Source organism: Mustela erminea, chromosome 18 (genome assembly GCF_009829155.1).
Source record: "Mustela erminea isolate mMusErm1 chromosome 18, mMusErm1.Pri, whole genome shotgun sequence".
Lineage (NCBI taxonomy): Eukaryota > Metazoa > Chordata > Mammalia > Carnivora > Mustelidae > Mustela > Mustela erminea.
The window spans coordinates 59,388,551-59,412,479 of NC_045631.1; the positions used below are offsets into that span (position 1 = coordinate 59,388,551).

At 56.6% G+C, this 23,929-nt stretch overlaps 1 protein-coding gene and 1 long non-coding RNA gene across 2 annotated transcripts in view; one reads left to right on the forward strand and one right to left on the reverse strand.

Moving 5' to 3' along the window:
• On the reverse strand, window positions 1-19,901 carry LOC116577816. Its single transcript, XR_004280627.1, has 5 exons — window positions 19,661-19,901; window positions 6,909-7,024; window positions 4,774-4,849; window positions 1,934-2,238; window positions 1-1,346 (listed from the first exon to the last, which is right to left on the reverse strand). It is a non-coding gene; the product is annotated as an uncharacterized LOC116577816 (long non-coding RNA).
• CBX2 (chromobox 2) overlaps window positions 19,460-23,929 on the forward strand; it is a 9,036-nt gene continuing 4,566 nt past the window's right edge. Inside the window, exons 1-4 of the mRNA XM_032321539.1 lie at window positions 19,460-19,573; window positions 19,646-19,689; window positions 20,721-20,786; window positions 23,095-23,197. Coding sequence (XP_032177430.1) covers window positions 19,502-19,573; window positions 19,646-19,689; window positions 20,721-20,786; window positions 23,095-23,197 — 285 coding nt within the window. The 5' untranslated portion in view covers window positions 19,460-19,501. The remainder of the gene's footprint in view (window positions 19,574-19,645; window positions 19,690-20,720; window positions 20,787-23,094; window positions 23,198-23,929) is intronic.

Genomic DNA, 23,929 nt, shown 5'->3' on the forward strand with positions numbered 1-23,929 from the left:
AACACAGAGACCTTTCCACCTGTTCCCTGTTTTTCACGTTTGATAGAGATGCAGGTAATGGAAATATTTTGCTCTTTTCTTAACTCGACTAAAAGGAAAACAACAAGTAAGCACGATAACATCTAGCGGTCAGCCTCTGGTCTGTGTCCAGATGCCACTGTCCCGGGATAAGGGGCTGCTCGCTGCCGGTCACTGGCACACAGGACCACAGTCCAGTGTGGCCCACGGAGCCTTCTTTCTCACGAGAGGCTGGACGCTGGATATTCCTGGAGGGTGAAACCTCCCTGGCATTGAGTGTTGACAGTTCAATACACTGAGAAGCCCGGTTGGTATGTGACCCTCCCGTGTCCACAGAAGCACCATCACCGACAGTCATAGGACCCCAGGTGGCCATCAAGGGATGAACAGAGACACAATATGGCATCTGTCCACACGCGGGGATCCGACCCACCCGCAAAAAGGAAGGACACCCTGACACCGACCACACCTGGAGGAGCCTGGAGGACACGGAGCTCGGTGAGATCAGCCAGTTGCAAAAGGACAGATCCTCTCGGATTCCCCTTGTGCGGGGTTCCCCAGGGTCGCCGAGAGGTGGCCTGGGGCCGGGGCTGGGGCCAGGAGCTGGTGTTTCACAGGGTCACTGTCAGTTTGGGAGGATGAAACACCCGGTGACGGTTGTAGTACAGTGTGAATGTGCCTCGTGGCTTTATGCTGTGTACATCTCATCGCAATTTAAATTAAAAAAAAAAACCTACCCCCACCCCCCAGGCTCTGCATTGGCCAAGCGTCACATCTGGATGTCAAAGGACGTCTGCCAGTTTGGGAGTCGGGCGACGTTCCTTGAAGGCAGCGACCCTGTCTTATTTGGCGGCGTGCCCCTGGCGTTCAGCCCACCCCATCCCCCACCCCCGGTGCCCTAGCAGGTGCTCAGGGCTTGACATGTAACACGGCTTTGATGGTTTGGCTTTTCGGGGCAGTGTCTGCGGTGTATGTTCAGGACAAAGGGACTGTGGGCGCAGAGAATCCTGTGACCCTGCGCGCGCGAACACACACACACACACACACACACGGAGGAGATGCATGGGTAAGGAGGGTCCCGGGCGCCTAACGCCGCCCACTTAGCCACCCAGACATTCAGGTTTCAAGCTCTGGTCACCTGGACCTTAAAATCCTTTCCTCAGATTATGTAGAAACCGCTCGTTGTTCAGGGTGATGAGTAAGGGGGCGTTGAGGGAGCACAGAGCCAGAGAGCTAGTTGGAAGGATGCACGAGGGGCTGTGGGAAGAGGCGTCGGCGTGTCCAGGTTCAAATCACAAAGTCACCTGAAGCCGGAGGGGGAAGCCACTCTTCACAGGAAAGACACGAGGAAAATGTCATTAAAGATCCTCGGCCTGAAACACGGGGTACGGGCAGCATCTGCCCCCAAGCCCCGGCCAGCCCAGCGCAGAACAAGACATCGAAGACTTTGGGGAGGGGACAGCAGTGCTCCCCATTGTCATCCTGGCCCCCACCCCCTGCCCTTCTCTTTTGTCCTGGGGAGGCCCCATCCTTGCCGCCAAACTTACCCGCCTGCCAACAAGCACGGCAGGAGCCAACGGATGTGGTCCACACGGGTCTTGCTCCAGTAACTGGGTCTCCATATTCATCATGAATCCTCTGGGCTCCCCTCCCCCCTGCACGCCCCACGCCCCTCTTCAACCCTACCACCTGCTCCCTCACACTCCTCCCCACCTCTACCCTCTCCTCAGCACAGTAGCAGGTGACACGCCATCATGGGGGGAGGCTTGCTCTCACAAGTATGATGGTGCCTTCTGGTTCTGGGGGTTTTATTCTAAAGCGGTTACCAAAAGCAAACAAATGTTTCGTGTTGACACGGTGCGTCTGTAAGCAAAAGAATGATGGGGTTGAGCATCGGAGTCTCAAAACCACCTACCTGTCGTGCCGTAGATATGATCCGTGCCTTCCAAATACGGGGTCTTGATTTCTCCGGCCGCCCGTCGGTCAGGGTTTCGGGAGGAGCGGCTGGCTTCTGCCACCCTCCGACCCCCAGATCTCACATCTGGAAAGTGTCTCCTGTGCCCTCGCACACCTGCTTCCTGTGTGGAGCTCACCGCAGTGCCACCTGTGCTGTCTCCGACGTGACACTAGCCAGGTCCCGTCGACAAAGCAAGGAGCCGATCCGTGGTGTAGACACTCAACGGAATACTACCACGCGGGAACCAAGTGAGTTCTCCAAACCTGACAGATGACGGCAGACAGAAAGGAGCACATTCTGTACAATCCCATTCACACAGGTTTCTACAACGGGCCGGCCAGTCTGCGGGGTTGCCCATGAGAACAGAGGCGAGCTGTGGGGGCTGGAGAAGGCCTGCTCCATACCACTGTGCGTCTCAGAGCGGTGGCTATGCAGCCAGCAACGGACGTGAAAATACGCCGAGCTAGTTCCTTCCGATCTGTACCCTTGATCGAATGTGAGTTAGAGCTCAACTTTAAGAATTACTTTTCCCGGGAACGGATGTTTTACATATATGGAGAGCACACTATACAAAAGCATTCTTAAACTATCTTAAATATATATATATGAAAACACAAAGTATAAAAATATTTGTTAACTGTGAGCATGTATTATTGTTACGTATGTGGACAATGCAGTAGGTGAGGAAAATAGAAGACCGGCCTCTTGGAGAAATTTATCTTGGGGCACCTACGGGGCTCAGTCGGTTGAGGGTCCGACTCCGGATTTTGGCTCAGGTCGTGATCTCAGGGTCCTGGGATCGAGCCCTGCATTGGGCTCTGGGCTCAGCGGGGAGCCTGCTTCTCCCTCTGCCTGCCGCTCCCCCTGCTTGTGCTCTCTCATATAAATAAATTTAGGGCAAATAAATAAATAACATATTTTTAAAGTAATAAAAAGTAATAAAATGGATAAATAAATCTTTAAAAAAGAAAGAAAGCTTATCTCCTGGCCCCTCCACGGGCCCACGGTCCCCGCTCGGAGGCTGTCCGCAGCCCCTCCCCTCCACGGGCCCACGGGCCCCGCTCGGAGGCTGTCCGCAGCCCCTCCCCAATGCCTCTGTCTTCCCTCTCCCCCCTGGCACCTGGGCACCCCAGCTTTGGGGCGGGAGACATTTCTAAATACTTGCACTCCAGAAATTGTGAGGTCCAAGGAAGCTTTACGTGTGTTTCCAGAAACCACCTCCAGGGGCAGGCCTTGGCCCCGGGGGGCCGCGACATCTCCAGCCCCAGGGCTCTGAGTTGCCAAAGACCGAGGGGAGGGCTCTGGGGGGCTCCCGCGCCGCACCCAGCACATGGGAAGAGGTTCCCCGCGACTGACTGCAGTGGAAGGCAGGAGGGCTCAGGGTGAACCCAGGCAAGGCTCCCGGGCTGGCAAGACAATCCTGACTTTTCCTTTACGGCAGCGGGGTCCGCCCCAATGGGGTCAGGGAGAAGGAGGCGCCCACGGCTGTGCTCCGGGGTGACTACCGCAGCCCCCCACAGGCACCTGTATCCATAACCAGGAAAACAGGGTCCGGCAGGTGTTGGGGATGGAGTTCTCTCCGGTTAGAGAACCGGCGGGTCCGCTGGTTCGGTCCAGGAGGAAACGGAGAAACAGAGGAAAAAGGAAACCAGGAGATACTCCCCACGGATGAAGCTTCCAGACTCCTGCTGTCACCCAGACGCCCGCAGTTTCCTCGGTGAGCCCACTGGTGTCTCCCGGCTCGGGTCCAAGCCGCGGGAAGGGGAGGGCCCCTTGGCAGTTTGGCCTTCAGCAGCACTGTTCCACCGGAAGCCGGGACACCCGTGGGCTGTCTGAGGGCGAGGTGGGGCATCTCCTCTTTCCAGAGGACGGGAAGCGGAGATGTGGGGGGGTTAGCACACCCCCAAGGACACACAGGGCTGCTGAGAAGGCCACGGGCAACCCCTGCCCTTTCCTAGCCCCTGGTATCAACGGTCCACTGAGCCAGAAGGCCCCGAATACTAGAGAACGCTGACGTCGAGGGACAGACCGGGCAGGAATCGTGACGTAGATAGTTACCAGTCGTGACCCAGAGAAACCCCAAATGCCGTGGGAACCGGAGCTAGCTCATGGTTTTGACTCGAGTTCAAAAAATACGGCAGGCATCGCAAAGGCCGGGTTGACCAGCTTTCCTGATGTGCTGGGGATTCTCCCGGCTTTCGCACTGAAAATCCCTTATACGGGGCAGCCACGTGTCCTAGGCAGCGGTAAGTCCCTACCACAATTTGGGGCATTCTCTCCCCGTTCTGGGGACCAGAGGTCTGAAACCGAGACGTCAGAAGCTTTGGTTCTTTCTGGAAACCCACAGAGAGATCCTGTCCTTGCTTCTCACAGCTGCTGGCAGTTGTCCCGGGGCCCTTGGCACATCCCTTGACCTGCAGTCATATCCCGGTCTCTGTCCCTATCCTCACGTGGCCTTTCTCCCTGTGCCCGTCTCAAATCTTCCTCAGAGAAGGACGGCTGTCATTGCAGTTGGGGTGGCCCTAATTACCTGGGGGGATCCCACCTTGAGATCCTGGCCATAAGTACATCTGCAAAGACCCTTTCTCCAAATAAGATTAAATTCACAGGTCCCAAGGGTTAGAACTTGGAAATACGGGAAACACAAGTCAACCCACTCCAGCAGAAGAAAAACCGGGACGGAATCAGTCCCAGAGAGACCGGGATGACGGCCGCCTGTACCCCCGCCACCTCCGCTACTAAGGGGGACCTTCCGCAGGAGGCAGAGGCGGGGCGCCCCGATCCACTCCTGTACTCACCTCAGGGAATGGACACCTCGCCATCATTGCTGGGCGAGGCCTGTGTGGCCAGTTCCTGGGCAAAAGACCCTCTTCCCTGGGGTAGAGAGAGAGAGAAGAAAGCCTCTTCATCTGCCTGCAAGCGTCCGGTAGCCTCTCTGTTGGGATGGAAGGCCTGTGACCCCACACGTGCGGCTTCTCTTCTCTCTGTCCTACTCTCCGACATTTCCTCACGACATCCTACTCTTGGCCTCTGCTCTACGACTCAGGCTGTTCTGGGAGCAGATACATAATAACGGCTTCTCCTACCGGCCGGGGCCCAGACCCACACCTGCTGCACACCCAGAGTCCGCAGGCAGCGCCCCTCCTTCCTGGGGGCGTCCATCCAGAGGCCGGGAGCTGGGTAGGTCCCCACGTCCAGAACAGCAGACGGAGTTGGAAAGAGAGAAAGCAGGCGCACGCAGGAGCCCTCGTGGGGAGCCAGCCCCCGCTGACCTGTCTTCCACGGGTGTCAAGGGATGACAACAAGCGCAGCTTCAGAATTATCCCACCGCCCGGTGTCCCCAGCCCGAAGTCATGACCTGAGCCAGGATCCAGAGTCAGATGCTTCACCGACTGAGTCACCGAGGCGCCCCAGAAACATCCCGCTCTCGGAACGGCAGCTCCGATGCAAAGGAACATGAGCGGACGCTGAGCGGAGGAAGCCAGGCACCCGGCCCCGCGCTGTGTGGCCGCACTTACAGGACACGTCCCGAATGGACGCACAAAGTAGACCGGGGGCTGTCAGGGCTGGCGGGCGAGGAGGGACAGCTCCTGGGCACAGAGTTCACAATTCAGCCTCTTGTCCATCTGATTTCTTTTTACTTTTGTGTTGGCATAAGGGGTGCGACTTTATTATTTTTCCCCTAAAGGACTATCAGTCAATCTAACACGTCCTATGGGCGATGCCTACCTTCCACCGATCCCGACATCAGTACCCTCAGACGGTCAGAACCCTCCGTGTGAGCCTCCCGGGGCTGCCGTAGCCAAGGACTGCAAACAACGGGACATTAGTCCCTCGGGGTTCCGGACACCAGAACCCTGAAATCAAGGCATTGGTGGGGGGCCACGTGCCCTCTGAAGGCTCTAGGGGAGGACCTTTCCATGCCTCTTCCGCTCCTGGTGGCGTCCGGCGTCTCCGGAGGTGACCCCTGGCAGGGTGTGACCTCACAACCGGGACACTGTCCCTACACACCACAGACCTTGGATACGGATCTCTCTGCTTCTGCTAATTTTCCACTTTTAGGGGTACAGTTTCCACACAATAAAGCACACCCGTTTACAGTTAGTTTTATCAGTTTGGGGAAAGGTACGCAGCCGTGCGACCACTGCCATAATTAAGGTTTAGATATCGAAGATGAGGAGGAGGAGCCCAGACTGGCGGGTCCCCGGGCTGCTCACAAACACCTTCTGTAGGTTTCCATCACGGAAGCAAGACACTATTGTTTTAAGTAAGCAGCAGTTGGACGAGCGGATTTCCAGACTTTTGTGTACATAGACTAGTTCACAAACATGGAATTGTGTGGGGTACTTAGCTTCAAAATTTGTTTGTTTTTTTTTTTTTTAGAACTTAACATATCTGTCCACCCATGACAAGAAAAAAAATCAGGACGCCTGGGGAGCTCAGTCAGTGGAGTGTTGCCTTCGGCTCGGGCCATGATCCCAGGGTCCTTGGATCCAGCCCTGCACTGGGCTCCCTACTCCGTGGAGAGCCTGCTTCTCCCTCTCCCTCTGCCCCTCCCCACTGTGCATACTCTCTCTCTCTCTAGCAAAAATAAATAAAACCTTTAAAAAAGGGGGCGAAAAAGTTTTATGACTTTCTTTACAGTGATAAGGCATTCTGTTCCAAGGCCCGTCCCATGAGAAAGGCCCAAAGAAACCCCTGGCACAGAGAGGCAGGACGCCAGGACCCCAACCCGTGGCTCAGGTCTGTCAGTTTTGCCTTTTCTAGATTCCGTAGAAGTGGAAGCGTATAGGCTGTCACGCTGCGTCCGGCTTCTTCCGCGGAGCAGAGCCGTCTGACAGGGACCCCCGCCGTCGCCGTCACCAGCCGCCCCTTCCCTTCCGTCCCCAGCCGCCATCTCTGTGGCTGTCCCCAAACTTGTTTATCCGTTTACCCCCTTGACGGGCGCCTGGGCTGACTCCGCTCTGGGGCCATCAGGAGGGGCGCTGTCCTGAGCGTCGGGGGACAGTTTTGGGCGGACGTCTATTTCCAGTTCTCTCTGGGAGCTACCTGGGGGATTTCAAGGTCCTATGGTAAGTGTTCATGTCGCTTTTAAGCGACTGCTGACCTGATGCCCAACCTGATCCCCGGCGGTGTGTGGGGCTCCCGCCTCCCCCAAATCGTCACCAGCACGTGGTGGCCCCGGTCTTCTAGCCCGGGCCACTTCACCGCCTGCGGCCTAATCTCACGTCGGCCTTGACGTGGAGCATCCCTTGGGCTCCACGTAGGTCGGAACGTGCCTGCGTCTGCATTTGCAATGTGTCCGCTCGGTCTTTCTCCGCACCGCCCCCCGACAACACCCTCCTGTCCTGTTGCATCGTGACCAGAGAAGGGGGCCCACAGGGTGTCCATGCGGGGACTTTGATACCGTTTCTGGCCTAGAACGTTGGCGAGTTTTACAAACGTTCGACAGGAAGTTGAAATGAAAACACGGTCTCACGTTGACGGAGGGGACAGAAACTCAGCTCGGACGGAGCCGAGCCACCAAGTGGACGTCCCAACCAAGAAGGCTCTGGGTGTGTCCGGATACTCGGGCTTGCCCCGGGTTCCTGCGGGTTTCTCTGTTTCCTGCTCTTCCTACCCTGCTTCTCCCCGTGGGCTGTCTCGGCGACTCGCCGCGGACGCGCGTGTCCGGGGCAGGGACGCATGACGGACAAGCCTCCGATTTAGCAGAGGAAGCAAGACAGTCCTCGGGCAAATGCCCAGGGGAGGGCCCAGACCCACCCCCTCCCCCAACACCGGACCCCACAGAGAGGGGAAGGGGAGGGTCACGTCCTGGGGGAGGTGGGCGCTCTCTCCAGAACCAGACAGAGTGAGGCCCCCAAACACACACATGCCTCTTGCAAGACGCACAGCAGAGCATCGCGAGCCGCAGGCTCCGGTCCCAGGAGGCCTGATGTGTTCCCGCGCTCTGCGATTTCTCAGAACAGCGAGCTCACATCTCCATGGTCCTAACGGGTGCTCTGTGCTGCATCTTTCCTGTATGAAAATTCACGAATAGGAACCCTGGGGGGGGTTGTAACTTTGAGCTGCAAAAACTTCCTTTCTGCTGTTTCATGATTTTTGTGGATGATCCTTTTTTTTTTTTTTAGGATTTTATTTATTTGACACACAGAGAGATCACAAGCAAGAGGTAGGCAGAGAGAGAGGGGGGAAGCAGGCTCCCCTCTGAGCCCAGGACCCTGAGATCATGACCTGAGCCCAAGGCAGAGGCTTAACCCACTGAGCCACCCAGGCGCCCCAAATTTAATTTTTTTAAAAGGTTTTATTTATTTATTTATTTGACAGAGATCACAAGTAGGCAGAGAAGCAGACAGAGAGAGAGGAGGAAGCAGGCTTCCTGCAGAGCAGAGAGCCTGATGCGGGGCTTGATCCCAGGACCCTGAGATCATGACCTGAGCCGAAGGCAGAGGCTTTAACCCACTGATCCACCCAGGCGCCCTGATGCTTTTTTAAAAAGATTTTATTTATTTATGTTAGAGAGATAGCAAGAGGGGACACAAGCACAGGGGAGCTGGAGAGGGAGAAGCAGGCTCTCCGTCGAGCAGGGAGCCCGATGCGGGGCTCGATCCCAGGACCCCAGGACCATGACCTGAACCAAAGACAGATGCTTCACCAGCTGAACCACCCAGGCGCCCCCCTAATTACTCATGTAATGTTACACTTGGATTCCACCGTGTCGTAGCAAAGACCTTCCAGGACTTGAATCATAAGGGTAGCACTGAATGTCCTTGCATGAACACAGCGTACTTGATTGAATCCCACGGAGGAAGGCTGAGCTGTTTCTGACGCATGGGCCAGCTCTGCTGCGGGGAACACGCTGGTACACAAATACATCTTTCTGTGCCTCTCCAGTTCTGTTTTATTTCCTCCAGATATTCCCTATGTGTGGAATTGCCTGATAAAAGAGGCGGAGTGGTTGAAGGACCTGGGACGGCTCCGGCGAGCTGCTTTCCAGAAACGCGGAACCCACTTGTACCCCCAAGCACCTGCACGGGTGCTGGTTCCCCACATGCTCCCCCAACCCTTACCAGGGCCTTCACAGCGGATTTTTAACTTAATTGGCAGCACGAGGTTTTAAAATTACAAAGACGCTCTGTCTGGGGATGAGTGTGCCCCATGCCTACCTTCAAACTACTCATTTTTAGGGATCAGGCTGGGGTCCCAGTTCTGTGCCCAGTGTTGCGGCCAACGTTGTGAACCCACTGTTGGGGGTTTCCACCCTGATGGGAGGAATTCAAACCAAGAAACAATTAAAGAACAACACGCCAATTAACTCAACTAAGAAACCCACACTCACTAGCAGGAAGTGATCAAGCTGGAAGGCGGGAACGAGCCTGTAGAAGAGAGAAGGGGAGGGCACAGCCCGGCGGGGAGGTCAGGGTAAGACAGAGGATTCTCTCCACGCGGCAATTAGGCAATTCATGTCGGTCATAAAAATGCTTGGGTGTTGTAATGAGATTTTCACAACAAAATCAGTGATAAATTTTGATCAAAAGGAATCATGCTGATGAAACCACAAGGAAGGCAGGCATTCTGGTGCACACTGAGCCCTGGTGCTTACTGCCTACTGACCCCCACTGCATAGTGACCCCGGGTCCATACTGACCCCTGGTGCCTGCTGACCCCTGATGCCTACTGACTCCTGGTGCATACGGTTCCCTACTGCATACTGACCCCTGGTCCATACTGTCCCCTGGTGCATATTGACCCCTCATACATACTGTCCTACTGCATACTGACCCCTGTTGCACACTGACCCCTGGTGCCTACTATTTCCTACTGTAATAGTGACCCCTGGTGCCTACTGACCCCTGGTGCATACGGTTCCCTACTGCATACTGACCCCTGGTCCATGCTGGCCCCTGGCGCATACTGTCCCCTACTACATACTGACACCGTGGTCCTTACTGTCCCCTGGTGCATATTGACTCCTGATACATACTGTCCTACTGCATACTGACCTCTGGTGCACACTGACCTCTGGCACACACTGAGCCCTGGTGCCTACTGACCCCTGGTGCATACTGTGCCCTACTGCATACTGACCCCTCACACACACTGACCCCTGGTGCATACTGTCCCCTGGCGCATACTGACCCCTCGTGCATACTGTCCCCTACTGCATACTGACCTCTGGTGCAAACTGACCCTGGTGTGTACTGTCTCCTGGTGCACACTGTCCTCTGGTGCACACTGAGCCCTGGTGCCTACTGTCTCCTGGCGCACACTGCCCCCCGATACAAACTGCACCCACCATCTTTTTGCAAAGCCAACGGCAGTACAGAAGCTCCCGTACTATTGTCACAGCCTTGGGACCCAGGACCCGGTGCTCATCTGCCCATGAGGATAATGTGTGCTCAAGTACGGTGGCATTTTCAGAGGTCAGCAGCAATCTGTTGTCCCCTCTCTTCCAGGTAAGGGACCCGGGCTCAGTCGCAGCACTATCCCACTGGCTTCAAGTCGCCCCTGCCTCAGCCTGCCATATCCCAGTCCCTCCCTGGCTGTCTCCACATTTGAGCAGCAGGCACAGCCTTCTGCATTCATCCTGCAAGTGTTGGAGGTTCCGCTGTGCCCCGGGCCCTCTCTACAGGGGGCTCCTGAGCGAACCAGCCGGGCCACACTGCCTGGCCTCTCGGACTTCACTAGTCCACACCGCACCACGCTGGTTCCGTATTTACGTACGGCAAATCCTGACTGGGGGCTGTGAGTCCTCCTACCGCGTTCTTTTTTGAGATTGTGTTGATGACTCAAATTCCTTGGAATTTCCCCACAAATTTTAGAATGAGCTTGTATGTCTTTTTTTTTTTTTTTTTAAGTGTGCGGAGATTATGAATGGGATTGTGTTCCATCCTTAGATCGATTTGGAGGGAATCGACGTCTTAAAAATAGCAAATCTTCCAATCCATAAACAGAATCTTCTTTATCTAAATCTTTAATTCCTCTCAGCAATAAAGAAATCAGAATTTACTGAGGGGAGACCAGGACCTGAATACTTTTATTATAGAAAATGTTTATAAAATTTAAGTTTTAAAAACTCGATTAAATGTTATCAAAGCTCAAAGCAAGCCAAGAGCTTAAATACTAAGTAGCTCAGGAAACTACACTTTGTGTAAATGTATACATGCACAAGGGGGTGCCTGGGTGGCACTGCCTTCAGCTCAGGTCCTGACCCCGGGGTCCTGGGATAAGCCCTGATGGCTCCCTGCTCAGCGGGGAGTCTGCTTCTCCCTCTGCCTCTGCCACTCCGCGTGCTTGTGCTCTCTCTTGCTTGCACTGTCTCTCTCAAATAAATAAATAAAATCTTTTAAAAAATAATAAAACATCGCACACAGTTCATGAGGTCAAAAATGGATCATTAAAACACTCTTCACTGCCAGCAAAAGACAGCAACGGCTCTCAGCGTCCTGGGTACCCTCGGAGGAAAGGCGCATACACCCATGAACACACTGATCCCTTTTGGCTGCACAACAGAAGTAAAACCATATATTATTTGTAGAGGGTCGAGTAGTGGCCCCCAGAAAGACGTGACCAAGTTCTAGTCCCTGGGACCTGTGGGTGTGACCTTTTTGGGGAACAGGGTCTTTGCAGACATGACTGAGTGAAGGATCACAAGATGAGATCCTCCTGGGATGAGGCTGAGCCCTAAACCCAATGCTGGCGTCTTTAATAAGGCTGAGGGGAGGGAGGTCCGAGACACAAGGACCCAGGGGAGAAGGCCCTGTGAAGATGGGCGCAGAGAGTGGGACGGTTCCCTGTGAGGCCAGGAATGGCCGGCGTCCTCCTGAGGAAGCTGGAAGAAGCGGGAAGGCTTCCCCCCTCGAGCCTCTGAAAGAAGCAGGCCCTGCCGACACCCTGATTTCAAACCAGTAGCCTCCACAACTGCAAGAAAAACTCCGGTTGTTTAAGCCCCCACGTTTGTGATGATCGGATATTGCGGCCCTGGGAAACGCAAGCAATGTCGTTCCACACTTAGGGGTTTTTTTCCCACAGAGTAACACGCCACCTTGGAGATCTTAGGTGTCCACTCGGCTAGGCTATCAGCGCCCCGCACTCGATCAAACACGAATGGAGGTGTTTCTGTGAAGGTATTTTGCAGATGTGACTCACATCCACAACTGGTTGACTTGAGGTCAGGGAGATTGCTCTGGATAACCCCGGTGGGTCTGACCTAATCAGTTGAAAGACCTTAAGAACAGAGCTGAGGTTTTTAGAGGAAGATGGCAGTCTGCCCATGGACAGCGGCTTCAGTATCCAGAGGTCCAGCCCACCCTTCGGGACAGCCTGTCCTGGGACTTCCAACCTGTCCAGGAGGCACCCCGGTGATTGTGTAAACCAATTCCTTGCAGGAAATCCCTTTATGTTTGGCATTTCTGGTCTTGGGGAGCAAGCTAGATAAAACCGAGGGTCCTCGTCTGTGCTTTCTGTGCTCACATTTCCCTGCCATCATCAAAGAAATGCTCTGGCATCATCGATGGCTCGGGTCACCGCTGGTCCCGCTCCTGGGGGCTGCCAGGGGCCACCGCTCTGTCTTCCTGCGGCAAGACTACCTAAGTATACATTTGCTGTGTGAGTGGCTCCAACCCCGCAGTCGCCTTGCCAATTCCTATGTGGCGGCCTCCTCACGACACGGCAGGTCCCAAGCCACCTGCTGAAGCTCTGAGGACACAGCCCTGCCATTCTGGGGCACAAGTTCTCCCGTCAGCGACGGGAGCCTCTGAGAAGCGGCAACCCCAGGAAGCAGCCTGCCCTAAACGCCGAGGAACCGGAAGTGGTGACACGGAGAGCAGCCCGCTGGTGTCTGGAGCCAGGACAGGGAAATACCAGTGCTCAGCCCCAGGGGGGACTATCCCATCAAAATACCCCAAAGACCATGACCACCACGGTCGGCGCCCGGAGCTACTCCTGTGTTCTTGCGGGAACCCAGCCGGGATGGGCCAAAAGGGGCCGGGGCCAAGGACCACCCGCGCTCTGTGGGTTCAATGATGAGCCTTCTCACGGCCATCCCAGACCTTGGGGGCAGGCCTGCGTCCCTGCAGAGAAACTTGGGATCTGAAGCAGGGCCACTCGCTGCAGCAGGGGCAGGACACCCACTGGGGCCGCTCACCAGCTGTCCGTCAGCGTCTAGTTCAACAAGCCACCATACACCCAACCACGGAACCACGGAGAAGGTCAAAGGGACAAGGCGGGTCTATGGGTTTGATGGGACGGAACCCTCAGGGCACCTCGTTAGGAGAAACAAAGCAGCGTAGAGAACCCCATGCGCAGGACCAAGGGGAAACCACGGGAGGGCAGGAGGGGAGGAAACGCTCTGGGCATCCTTGCGGGGAGGGGGGCACCGAATGCCCCCAGGAGGAAATCTAGGAATTTTCTAGATTGCTTCCAAAATGGAGAACCAGGTTGTTGGGGACCGGATGGAGGGAGGTTTCTCCGTCTGTATCTGCTGAACTTCAGGACTTGGCACCCCTGGGCCCGCCCCACTCTCCTCGCTTGGTTGGCAGCCACAAAGGCAGAGGCTGCGGTGGGGGGTGGGGGCAGGGCTCAGAGGCAGCCGTGAGGCTGGGGGGTGCACTCGCCAGGCGCCGTCCTTCACTAGCGGGAGCCCAGGTTCACACCAGCAAACCCAAACACGCCTTTGGTCCTCTGAGCCCCTCTGGGCTCGCTTGCAAAGTGGAATTTCCACAGCGCCTTCAGGTTCAAACACTCCCGACACCGAATTCAATTCTAGTTCTCACTGAGATGTTCCCCAGCAAGAAGCAGAGAAAGGGGCTTTTTAAAAAAATGTATCCGGGACGCCTGGGTGGCTCAGTTGGTTAAGCAGCTGCCTTCGGCTCAGGTCATGATCCCAGCGTCCTGGGATCGAGTCCCACATCGGGCTCCTTGCTCCGCAGGGAGCCTGCTTCTCCCTCTGACTCTGCCTTCCACTCTGTCTGCCTGTGCTCGCTCTCTCTCTGACAAATAAATAAATAAAATCTTTAAAAATAATAATAATAAAAAAATAAAAAAAATAAAATGTATCCTTTGGGAGCCCCTGGGTGGCTCAGTCGGTTAAGCATCTGCCTTTCGCTCATCACGATCGCAGGGTCCTTGGGGGTCTGCTTCTCCCTCTGCCCCTTCCACTCACACTCAGTCGTGCGATCTCTCAAATGAATGAATAAAACGCTTTAAAACATTAGAATAACATACAAATTAAAAGTAATTGTGTCCTTTGGACGTATCTTCATATTCTTTCATCAAAAAACAGCAGGACTGGTCGGTTGAGGGACCAAACTCTTGGTTTCGGCTCAGGTCAGGATCTCAGGGTCGTGGGACGGAGCCCCGTGTCGGGCTCCCTGCTGGGCGGGCGTCTGCTCGAGGTTCTCTCTCCCTCTCCCTCCGTCCCTCCCCCCCGGTCATGTGCGCACGCTCTCTCTCTCCTGCTCTCTCTCTAATAAATAAATAGATAAATATCTTTTTTTTAAAGGCTTTTATTCATTTATTTGACAGAGAGAGAGCACAAGCAGGGGGAGCAGCAGGTTCCCCGCTGAGCAGGGAGCCGGATATGGGGCTCAATCCCAGGACCCTGGGACCACGACCCCAGCCAGAGGCAGACACCGATGAACCACCAGGTGCCCCTAAATATCACCTCTTAAAAAAAAAAAAAAAGGCAGCAACGTTTTAAAAAAGGCAATGGAAATCTCTTGCTTTGTGTGAACTAAATGACGTCTCTTTGTTTGGGTTCTTTCAGACAAAAGGTGTCTCAAGACGGCATTGAGATGGGACATGTGTTTGACTCAGAGGGGGATTTGCAGCCCAGGTCTCGGACCCCCATTCCCCCGAGCCCGTGGCTTTATCGGTGGCGCTCAAAGGACTGATAGGGGACGTTTGAGATCAACCCCAGCAGCCAGGAAGAACAATTAGCAAACTCATAAATGGGCTTTCGCTTGCCGCTTTGAAACCCCAAACTAATTAATGGCTTTCAAGTAAGGGCTTCACCCCAGATTCTAGAACTTTGTTAAGTGTAAGTCATTTTTAAATTTGTGAAAATAACACGTTTCGCACCGGAAAAAAAAAAAAAAAAAAACTGTGCTCATAAAATCGTTTTACGTACGAACAATTCTGCAAAAAAAGCAGATGTGGGACATGCGACAGACGTGATTGATCTGTGTTAGGAAACCACCAAAACCCAAGCGTCGAGCACTTTCGGGTGAACTTACAGCTCCCAGGTCTGCCGTTCTGTCCCAGAACACGGGGACAGACTCAAGCCCATCGATCTGGGGCAGGAGTGTAAATCAGAGCAGACCCTCGGGGACTGCTGGGCAATTCTGAACAAAAACAGCAGATCCCCGTGCCCTTTGATGCACAGTCTAGGCTTGCCATTGTAGACGTGCCGGTGCCCTGCACGGGCAAACATAAAGGCGTTCATCGCCGCACTGACCCTAACGGGGAGATGCTGGAATCTCAGACTGACTTGCCTGCAAAATTAATAAACGGCACCATTTAAGATAAAAGCCTTCTGCAGTGGGGGCTCTCCCACGGGGGGCTGTGGTGTGGTCTCTAAGGCAACCTCGTAAAGTGGTTGGTTAACTGAACCCTTCTCACCGCTTGTGACGGTGTTCGTTAGTGTCCCCTGCCCCAAGCGCCCGAGGCGGGGAGGTCCGGCTTGTGCGGGGCTCCTTCCACACCTGGCCTGGCCACCCCCACCAGGCACCTGTGGAAAGGACAGGACCGGTTCCAGGGGCTGATCTGAAGTCATCTAGGAGTCCTTTCCCTCCCATGTGGAAAGAGGGCTGGGACAAGCTGCCCTAGGCAAGACACGTTCTCAACAACGGAGCTGCGGACAGCTTCGGGGTCTCCTGGGTCTCTGGGCTGAGGTCAGTATTTGCGAGGTGTGCCCAGGGAATCCTTAGGCAAGCCGAGGAGTTGGGGACTCCCACGGGCGCCCTAGCCGTGCTTATTTTCACTTGGGTTCTGACACCTAAACACTGTCTCACGCATACACAGTACTTATCCTCTGCACACACGAAGACAGAGTCCCGTGACACGGCTCGCCGGTGAGCCACACCTCGGTCTTGCCCACACGAGGGGACCCGGGGCGGGGGGGGGCAAATCATCACGTTACGTGTTAAAGACGCTGCAGTGTATTGTTGCAGACCCTGAGCCCCCTCCACACAAACTGCCCAGTGGATGCGGCCACGGGTCCTCCTTTCGTAGCCAACCCTGACTGCAGTCAGCACCCAGCATCTGTGGGAACCAAGAGGTGCCCTGAAAGCTGCTTTGTAAGGCACAACTCCTGGTGCTTAGTTTTCGTGGTCCAGTGGGGCAGAGCACGGGATGCTGGCTTCATCTGAAGCCTGGACTTCCTTCCCATCAGGAGTGACTCCGCCATTCCTTGCTCCCAACCCAGCTTCTCGGTTCACCAACACTGCTGTTCCCATCTGAGCGACGTCTCAGACACCAGTGAGCTCATGCTCGCCCTCAGCTCTGCCGCTTGCATGGAGAGGAGAGGGCATTCAACGAAGGATTTGGTCTGAACGCACACCTAGACGCCTGCGTGCCTAGTGTCCTTCCGTACATGCTGCAAACACCCTCGCGTGCAGGAAAACCTACACGAGAGTAGAAGCAAACTGCGCGTGCCTCGGCATTCATTCAGGTACCTGCGCTACTTCTGCCCGTAGTGGGATCACAGGCTACCCCCGGCATCCCTGTGGGCCTGGACCGTCCATGTATATGACCTCCAGCTACGGAGGACGATGACAACTCTGTTACTTAAAATTAAATACAATTGAAAATTCAATTCCCGGGGTGCCTGGGTGGCTCAGCGGGTTAAAGCCTCTGCCTTCAGCTCAGGTCACAGTCTCAGGGTCCTGGGATCGAGCCTGGCATCGGGCTCTCTGTTCCGCGGGGAACCTGCTTCCTCCTCTCTCTCTCTCTGCCTGCCTCTCTGCCTACTTGTGATCTCCGTCTGTCAAATAAAAAAATAAAATCTTTAAAATAAATATTCAAGATAAATAAATCTTTAAAAAAAATAAAAATAAATAAAAATTTTAAAAAATAAAATAAATATTCGATTCCTCTGTAGCACTGGCCACATGTCCCATGGCTGATGGCAGAGGAAGGGAAGAAGGCAGGTAGGTACCAGCTACGCCCATCATCTCGGAAAGGTCTCTCTGGACCTCGCAGCTACGCACTACAGATTCCATCTGTTCCTGCCGGGATGACAGCAAGTGCTGAGTAAGTCTTTATTGGATGAGTAAGAAAATAATGAGTTCAAACTTGTCTTAGTAATTCTTAAATGGGACAGTCAAAACGGAAGACAGAATCTGCTATGGCCCAAACCCGTATGTTGACATAATCAGATTCGCTGGAATTGTTTCGAAACTCCCTTCTTCCAGTTTTGTCTTTAAGGGGACCCTTCACAAATTTTGGATCAACCCTCCCCCTATTTAACTGCTCCTTTAATTCTAGTCAAAGTCGGTCATATCGTTGTCTCCAAGTAAATGATCTGAACACTATTTTACCCAAACTGGGTGTTTGAAGTTGAACGGATGAGGTATGTGTTAAACTTTCCAGGAAATTGATTCTTGTTTCATAAGTTAGGATCAAATTCTAGACAAACTTATTTCTAAAGACAAGAAAGAATTCCCCCTTTTAAGCTTCCTTTCCCTAAAAATAATCATCATCATCACCACCATCATCAAGTATCCCAGGGAGCCATGGGTCACCAAGAGGAAACCAGAAACTTCCAGGACAAAACCCTCACACTCCAGATAAATTCCGCAAGGAAACCTGAGTGGAAACTGATCCAGCTGTTTTTAGGATTACAATAAATACACCTTTGTCTTCAACTCCACAATTTACTGCCTAGTTGCAGAAGACAAGGTTGCGGAAAGAGCTGGGGATTAGAAGCGACTCTCTGAACCCCAGGATCGCAGCTGTCATCCCAAAAGGAGGGTTCTGGGCTGGGACCCCTCCAGAGTGAGCCACCATTTGCACCCCCAAGGGAGTCCTCCCCTCTTTCCCTCCTTCGAAAGCAGAATCTAAGTTTGCAAATGTTACCCAAAGTCTCTCCAGGATATCAAATGAATGTAACATATTTAGCCAAATCACGTGCAGAACATGCCAGAAATTGAAAGATGGGCTTCCGCAGTTCCCAATTTTTACAGCAGGCGTTTCCTTTAAACCAACAACAAAAACAGCAACAGAAAGTACATTTCTTCTGCAGAATCTTTATAAATATGGCTCTAACGAGCAAAAATTCCTTTTAGACATTTTCCTGCAGTAAGACACGACTTCCTGACCTGCCTCGCAGAGAGAGCACGGTGCGGCTGCCTTCAAGGCAGAACAAAACCACAAAATGGATTTTCATGGGGTTAAATTCGATGCGGGAAGACTTAGGGCTGGCGCGGGGCTCCCCTACCACAAGTCTGACTCGGTCTCATTCAGGACCCAGGGGACTGAAGGGGCAGCACGGACCTCAGCAGAGGGGAAGAAACGGCAGCCTGCCCACGACCCCCTGGGCTGCAGGCCACCGTCGAGTGCACGAGGTCTCCCCCGGGGCGCGTGCAGTCGCGCCCAGGACATGGCCCCGAATCCCAGCGGGCCGATTGGAGACCCGGTCCCAGGTTACAACCACGTCCTCAAGCCTCGCCCCCGCCCCGCACTCACTCCCCCAGAACCTAGGCAGAAAGCAGGGAAGGGCGCAGTTGCTTCTCCCTGCCCGCCCCGAGTCTTGGGGACCGGGCTCCACCCCTGCAGCCCCAAGAAGGAACCCGGGCAGCTCGCCTCCGCCGGGCGCCTCTTCCCTCTCGCCTTCGGGGGAAACAAGCCAGACCGCCCCCCGCCCCAGCACGGGGTCTCCCGTTCCCTCCCCGCCCCGGGCCCGTGGGGCTCCCGCGCAAAGCAAGAGACGTCTGCCCCACACCGAGGGGCCCCGCGCGGAAGGGGAGAGGCCGGGAGGGGCCCCGCAGCAGCGCCCCTCGGAGGCCGGGGCAGGAAGCGGCCCGCTTCCCCCCTTCGGGCCTGAACAATGGCCCTTTGCCGGGAAAGTGAAGCTCGGAGAAGGGCGGGCGCCCCGGGGAGCGGGCCGGGGGCGAGCGCGCGGCCCCCGGGTCCCAGGTCCCCCGGACGCCCATTCCTGCCCGCTAGGGATCGGCCCGCGCCCGCGACCAGCCCGGCCCCCGCGCGCGCGGGACTCCAGCGCAGCGCGCCAGGCCGAGCCCGCCGCGAACAATGCGCGCCCCGCCCCGCGCCCGCCCCCGCGCGCCCATTGGCCGGCGCCGGAGCAGGGCGGCCCGCGGGGGCGGGCGCGGGGCGGGCGCGGCGCGGGGGCGCGGCGGCGGTGCGCGTGCGCGGGGCGGGCCCAGCGCGGGGCGGGGGCGGTGCTTTGTGTGCGGCCGGCAGGGCGCGCGGCGGCGGCGGCGGCGGCGGCTGGGCCAGCGGCGGCGGCGGCGGTGCGGGGCTCGGGGAGCGGCGGGCGCCGCGGTCGGGGCGGGCGCGCGCGGCAGCATGGAGGAGCTGAGCAGCGTCGGCGAGCAGGTCTTCGCCGCCGAGTGCATCCTGAGCAAGCGGCTCCGCAAGGTGCGTGCGGCCCGGCCCGCGCCCGCCCCGCGCCCGCCCGCCCCGGCTCACGCGCCTCTTCTCTCCCCGCAGGGCAAGCTGGAGTACCTGGTCAAGTGGCGCGGCTGGTCCTCCAAGTGAGTCCCCCGCGGCGCGGCGCCCGCCTTCCCGCCCGCGCCGCCTCGGGCCCGGGGGGCGGGGGCGTCCGCGCGCTGGGCGGGAAGTTCGCGGGGTCCCCGCGGGCTCGGCGGGAAGGGGGCGCGCAGCCTGCGCGGGGCCGCCCTTTGTTTACGGGCCCGCGGGGCGCGGGGCTGGGCGGCCTCCCCCGGAAGCCCCTCCGGCTGCGGCCGGGCCCCGCGCCCCGCGCCCCGGCCCGCTTCCCTCCCGCGCCGCGCGCTCCTCCCGCTCCTCCCGCGCGCATTTGTTGCCTGCGCCCCCGGCCCGCCTCAGCCCTCCCCGCGGGACGCGAACCCCCCTCCTCCCGTCCATATTTCCCCGCTGTAACCTGAGCTTCCTATTGATGGATGGAAGGGCTCCTTTTCCCCCTGCTTAAAGTAAGGAAGGGGACTTGGCATCCCCGGAAGGGGCTCCGTGTGCAGCCCCTCGGGCACAGCCGCTCCCCCTTTCTCCCCGCACCCCACTTCTCTTTCTTCTTCCTCCCCTCCCGGTGCCCCGGCCCGCGCTCGCTTGGGCGCCGGCCACATTGTTCGTAATCTTTGGGCTGAGCTCCTGCGCCCCCCCCCCCCGCCTGCGCTCCTGTGCCCCCCCCCCCGCCTCCCCTCCCTGCATCCTGGAGCGGCCTTCCCTTCCCTCGCTGAATCCGGGCCAGGCTTTGGGGGCTTCCCTCCCGGCAACTTCCCATTTTATTGGGATTTGTTTTCCTCCCGGGGGAGACCGTGGAGTTTTCCTGAGGCCGAGTGCTAGTTAATTGAGGGCTGAGGTGGTGGTTTCCCTTGGAGTTTGAGGCTGAGGTGGTGGCCTTAAGGCCCCCAGTCTGCAGGAACCGACCTAGGCGTGGGTGGGATTTGGGGGGACTCTGCCACAGCACCGCGATGCCCTTGCCATCAGCAGGGATTGGAGGGCGAGGGGGCGGGCCCTTTCCAGCTGTTTCCTGAAGTGGCCTGCCAGGGCCTGGTGTGTCTTGACTCCTTGCTTTTTGCTTTTCCAGACACAACAGCTGGGAGCCAGAGGAGAATATCCTGGACCCAAGGCTGCTCCTGGCCTTCCAGAAGAAGTGAGAACGTTAACAGCGCGCGTGGGAAGGGGAGAATGATGGGGAGACCCGTGGCCTGTCCTGTGGTGGTTCAGGGCCAAGCCCGCCTTGCAGGGGGCCTGGGCCTGGGCTGTGGTCTGAGGGCTTCCCCCTGGGGTGGTGGTCTGTAGGGGTGGGGCCAGTTTTGAGGTCCCAGATGAACCCCTCCCCGATCTTCCGTCAGCTGGCCTGGCCGGCATCATGTCCAGAGCTCAGAAGTCACCGCGTCATGGCTGCTCTGGGTCTTTCTGCTGGCCAGTCTTGCAAAAATGAACCCTCTTGGTTCCTTCCTGAAAAGTTCTGCTTTCTCTTGTTGGCCTTTGCTGTTGAGTCATTTGCCAACGGCACTAATAAAAACCAGGATCGCAGGTTTGCCATAAAAATGGTGGCCTGGCGGCCCAGCGCTGCCTGAGGGTTCTGAGCAAGGGGAGGCCCAGAGAGGGAGCTGGAGCAGCACAGCAGAAAGTTAGTGGGTTCTCTACCGGAAACGACACATTATTTATCTTTAGGCTGCAGAACAGGTGGTACCCGGGTGGCGGGGGGGGGGGGGGGGGGGGCTCCCTTGCCAGTCTCAGGGGACAGACCTACTTCGTAATCTTAGACGTCATCTCTATTTTTAGATAGGAGAGTTGGTTTAGGAGAGACCTTGAGGTGGGCAAAAGGGAGGCGAGGGGCAGGTGATGGAGGGGCCAGCTGTCCTGGCGGGAGGGTCCGTGGAGCGGTGTCCCTGAGCACACTGCCAGGGGTGGGGGGGTGCCCTGTCGCTAGACACAGTTAAATGAGTCGCTCAGAAGCTTTCTCATCTGGGGTCAACCTGGCCAGCTTGTTCTCTGGTCCACTTTTTACCCCCACACTAGAGCGACATTTGGGGTCTTCTCCAAGAGGCCGTGGCAGTGAGAAGCACGTAAAGCTGGGCTTTGGGCAGAGTTAGGAGGGTCGAGGCCAGCGGATGCTTTCCTCGTACCTTTGGAAAACCTTATCGGTAATCTGATTGTCTGCTGTGGGATTCGTAATTTGTAAGCCTGGGGGGAGGGGGTGAAGGGAGCCGGTCTGTTTCTCCGCAAGACAGCACCCTAACTGCGGAGGGAGTGTGTGTCCTTTTCGGTTATTGCACAGCAGACGAGAACTAGGGTGAAATATCCAGGCGGTGTGAGAGTTGAAAACAAGCGTGGGGTGGTCTGGCTTACATCATGGGGAAGAGAAGTCAGGGAAGTGGGTGTCTCCCCCTGTGCACCCAGAAGACACCCCGCCAGCCCCGGAACTAGGAGCTGGCCGTCCTGTGCTTGGTGGGGTGAGGGGAGATTTGTAAGGGCAGGTGTGAGGTTCACAATCTGAGGGTGCAGGTTAGTGTGTCAGCAGAAGAGACCCAGGGGAAAGCCCTGCCCTTCTGCGACAGTTCAGGGCTGCTTTGGGGACTGGGAAGTCTGTCTGGTTGTACTAATTGGGTTCTTTAAGCGATGGCGTTCCAGGTCCCAGTGAGATGACTGGTTGCCCCTTTTAATTACTGGGAAGCTTTTCCAGATCAGCATCTTCCCCGGGGTGGCCTGAAGTACAAGCTTTCTCTGGGGGTGGGGCTGGAAGCAGCTTTCTTGGCTTTGTGACCCCGAGTGCCGGGAGCTGGGAGCTGATTAAACGTGTCCTCCCAGAGGTGCGGGCTTTGAGCTCCAGCCACAGCAGGATCAGACACCAGACACGTTCTAGGAGCAGAGGAGTGTTAGGAAAAGGAAACGGGATAGGGAGCTGGGGCACCGGCTCTGGGAAGACCAGAGTGCGGGATAGGACCAGCGCCCTTGGTTCCCGGGACTGGGGCTCACAGATTGGAGAGACAGGCTGGGGCCAGTGGTCCCTGTCTGCCCGTGCAGCACTCTTGTTTGGAGTGCTGGGCTTGGGCCATGTGACTACTAAGGCTCCTTCTAGCAGGCTGTATTCTAGAAGTTCCATGAAACATTCTCCCTGGGGAAAGCGGCCCGGCTTAGCACAGGGCTGTCTGAGGAGGAGTCGGAGAAACCGGAGAACTGTTCCTTTCCCAGCTTTGCTGAGATGTCTGTCACTCAGTTTTACCCAAAGGCAAACGAAACCGATAGGTAAAAAGCGAATACTGTACTGGGAAAAAGAGAGGCTGGACGTCTGCCTCGGGTGCATTACGAGTGTTTCTGCAGTGGGGCTGGGGAGAAGCTACCTTGGGCCCGGAACGTCAGTTGGGGGTGGTGTTTGGGGGCTTGGGGTTCCCATGTGGTGGGAGAGGGTGTGCGCACGGGCTTCCTGCGCCCTGACTGGTGACTGTCTCAAGGGAGCATGAGAAGGAGGTGCAGAGCCGGAAGAGAGGCAAGCGGCCCCGGGGCCGGCCGAGGAAGCACACAGTGGTGTCCTGTAGCCGGCACTCCAAGCTCAAGGTGAGTAGCCGCTGGCCCACTGGCCGCTTACCTCCCGCACCCGCTCTGCGCAGGAGGGTGGAGGGCTCGGGGCTGGGTTTCCGGCTGGCTCCTCCACAGCTGCTTTCAGTCTCCCTGGCTCCGAAGGGCCTCCTGCCTCCTTCCGTGCTGGTGGATCTGTGCCTCTGCCAGCAGGAGGCAGTCGCGAGCCCCTGCTCCCCTCCCCCGGGCCTGTCCCTCTGCGGGGAGGACTGGTCCCCTCAGGGCTGGTTTCCTGTTCATTTGTTGTCTCTTCCGTACTCCTTTCCCGTGGACCGCAGGGTCAGGCTTGGCTGCTGAGCACTTTCTCACAGGCACAGAAAAGGCCAGGAACTACGTACACAGTAGGTGCTCATAGGTTCACCGAGTAGACACAGCGAACCAGGGCAGCCACGGGGACGCATGCTTGGGGTCCGGGGCTGTGCCCTCTCTTCAGTTCAGAAGCAGGATGGGTGGGGAAAAGGGTCACGGCCCCAGTCTGGGGTGTGCCTGGGATTCCTTTCTCGAGGGCATTGCCACAGGACCCTGAACCCCACCCAGTGTGGCCAAGAGCTCGGTCATGGACGAAAGCCGCCCTTCTGGGAGGCGGTGACAAGCTCACCTTAAGGCTTGTTGGCTGGTCCGCACATCCCGCTCGTGTCTTCCCATCTTCCTTTCGAGTAGGACATTGGGAGCAAGGGGGGTCCTGTGCCCTCGGGCTCTCATCAGCTGGGG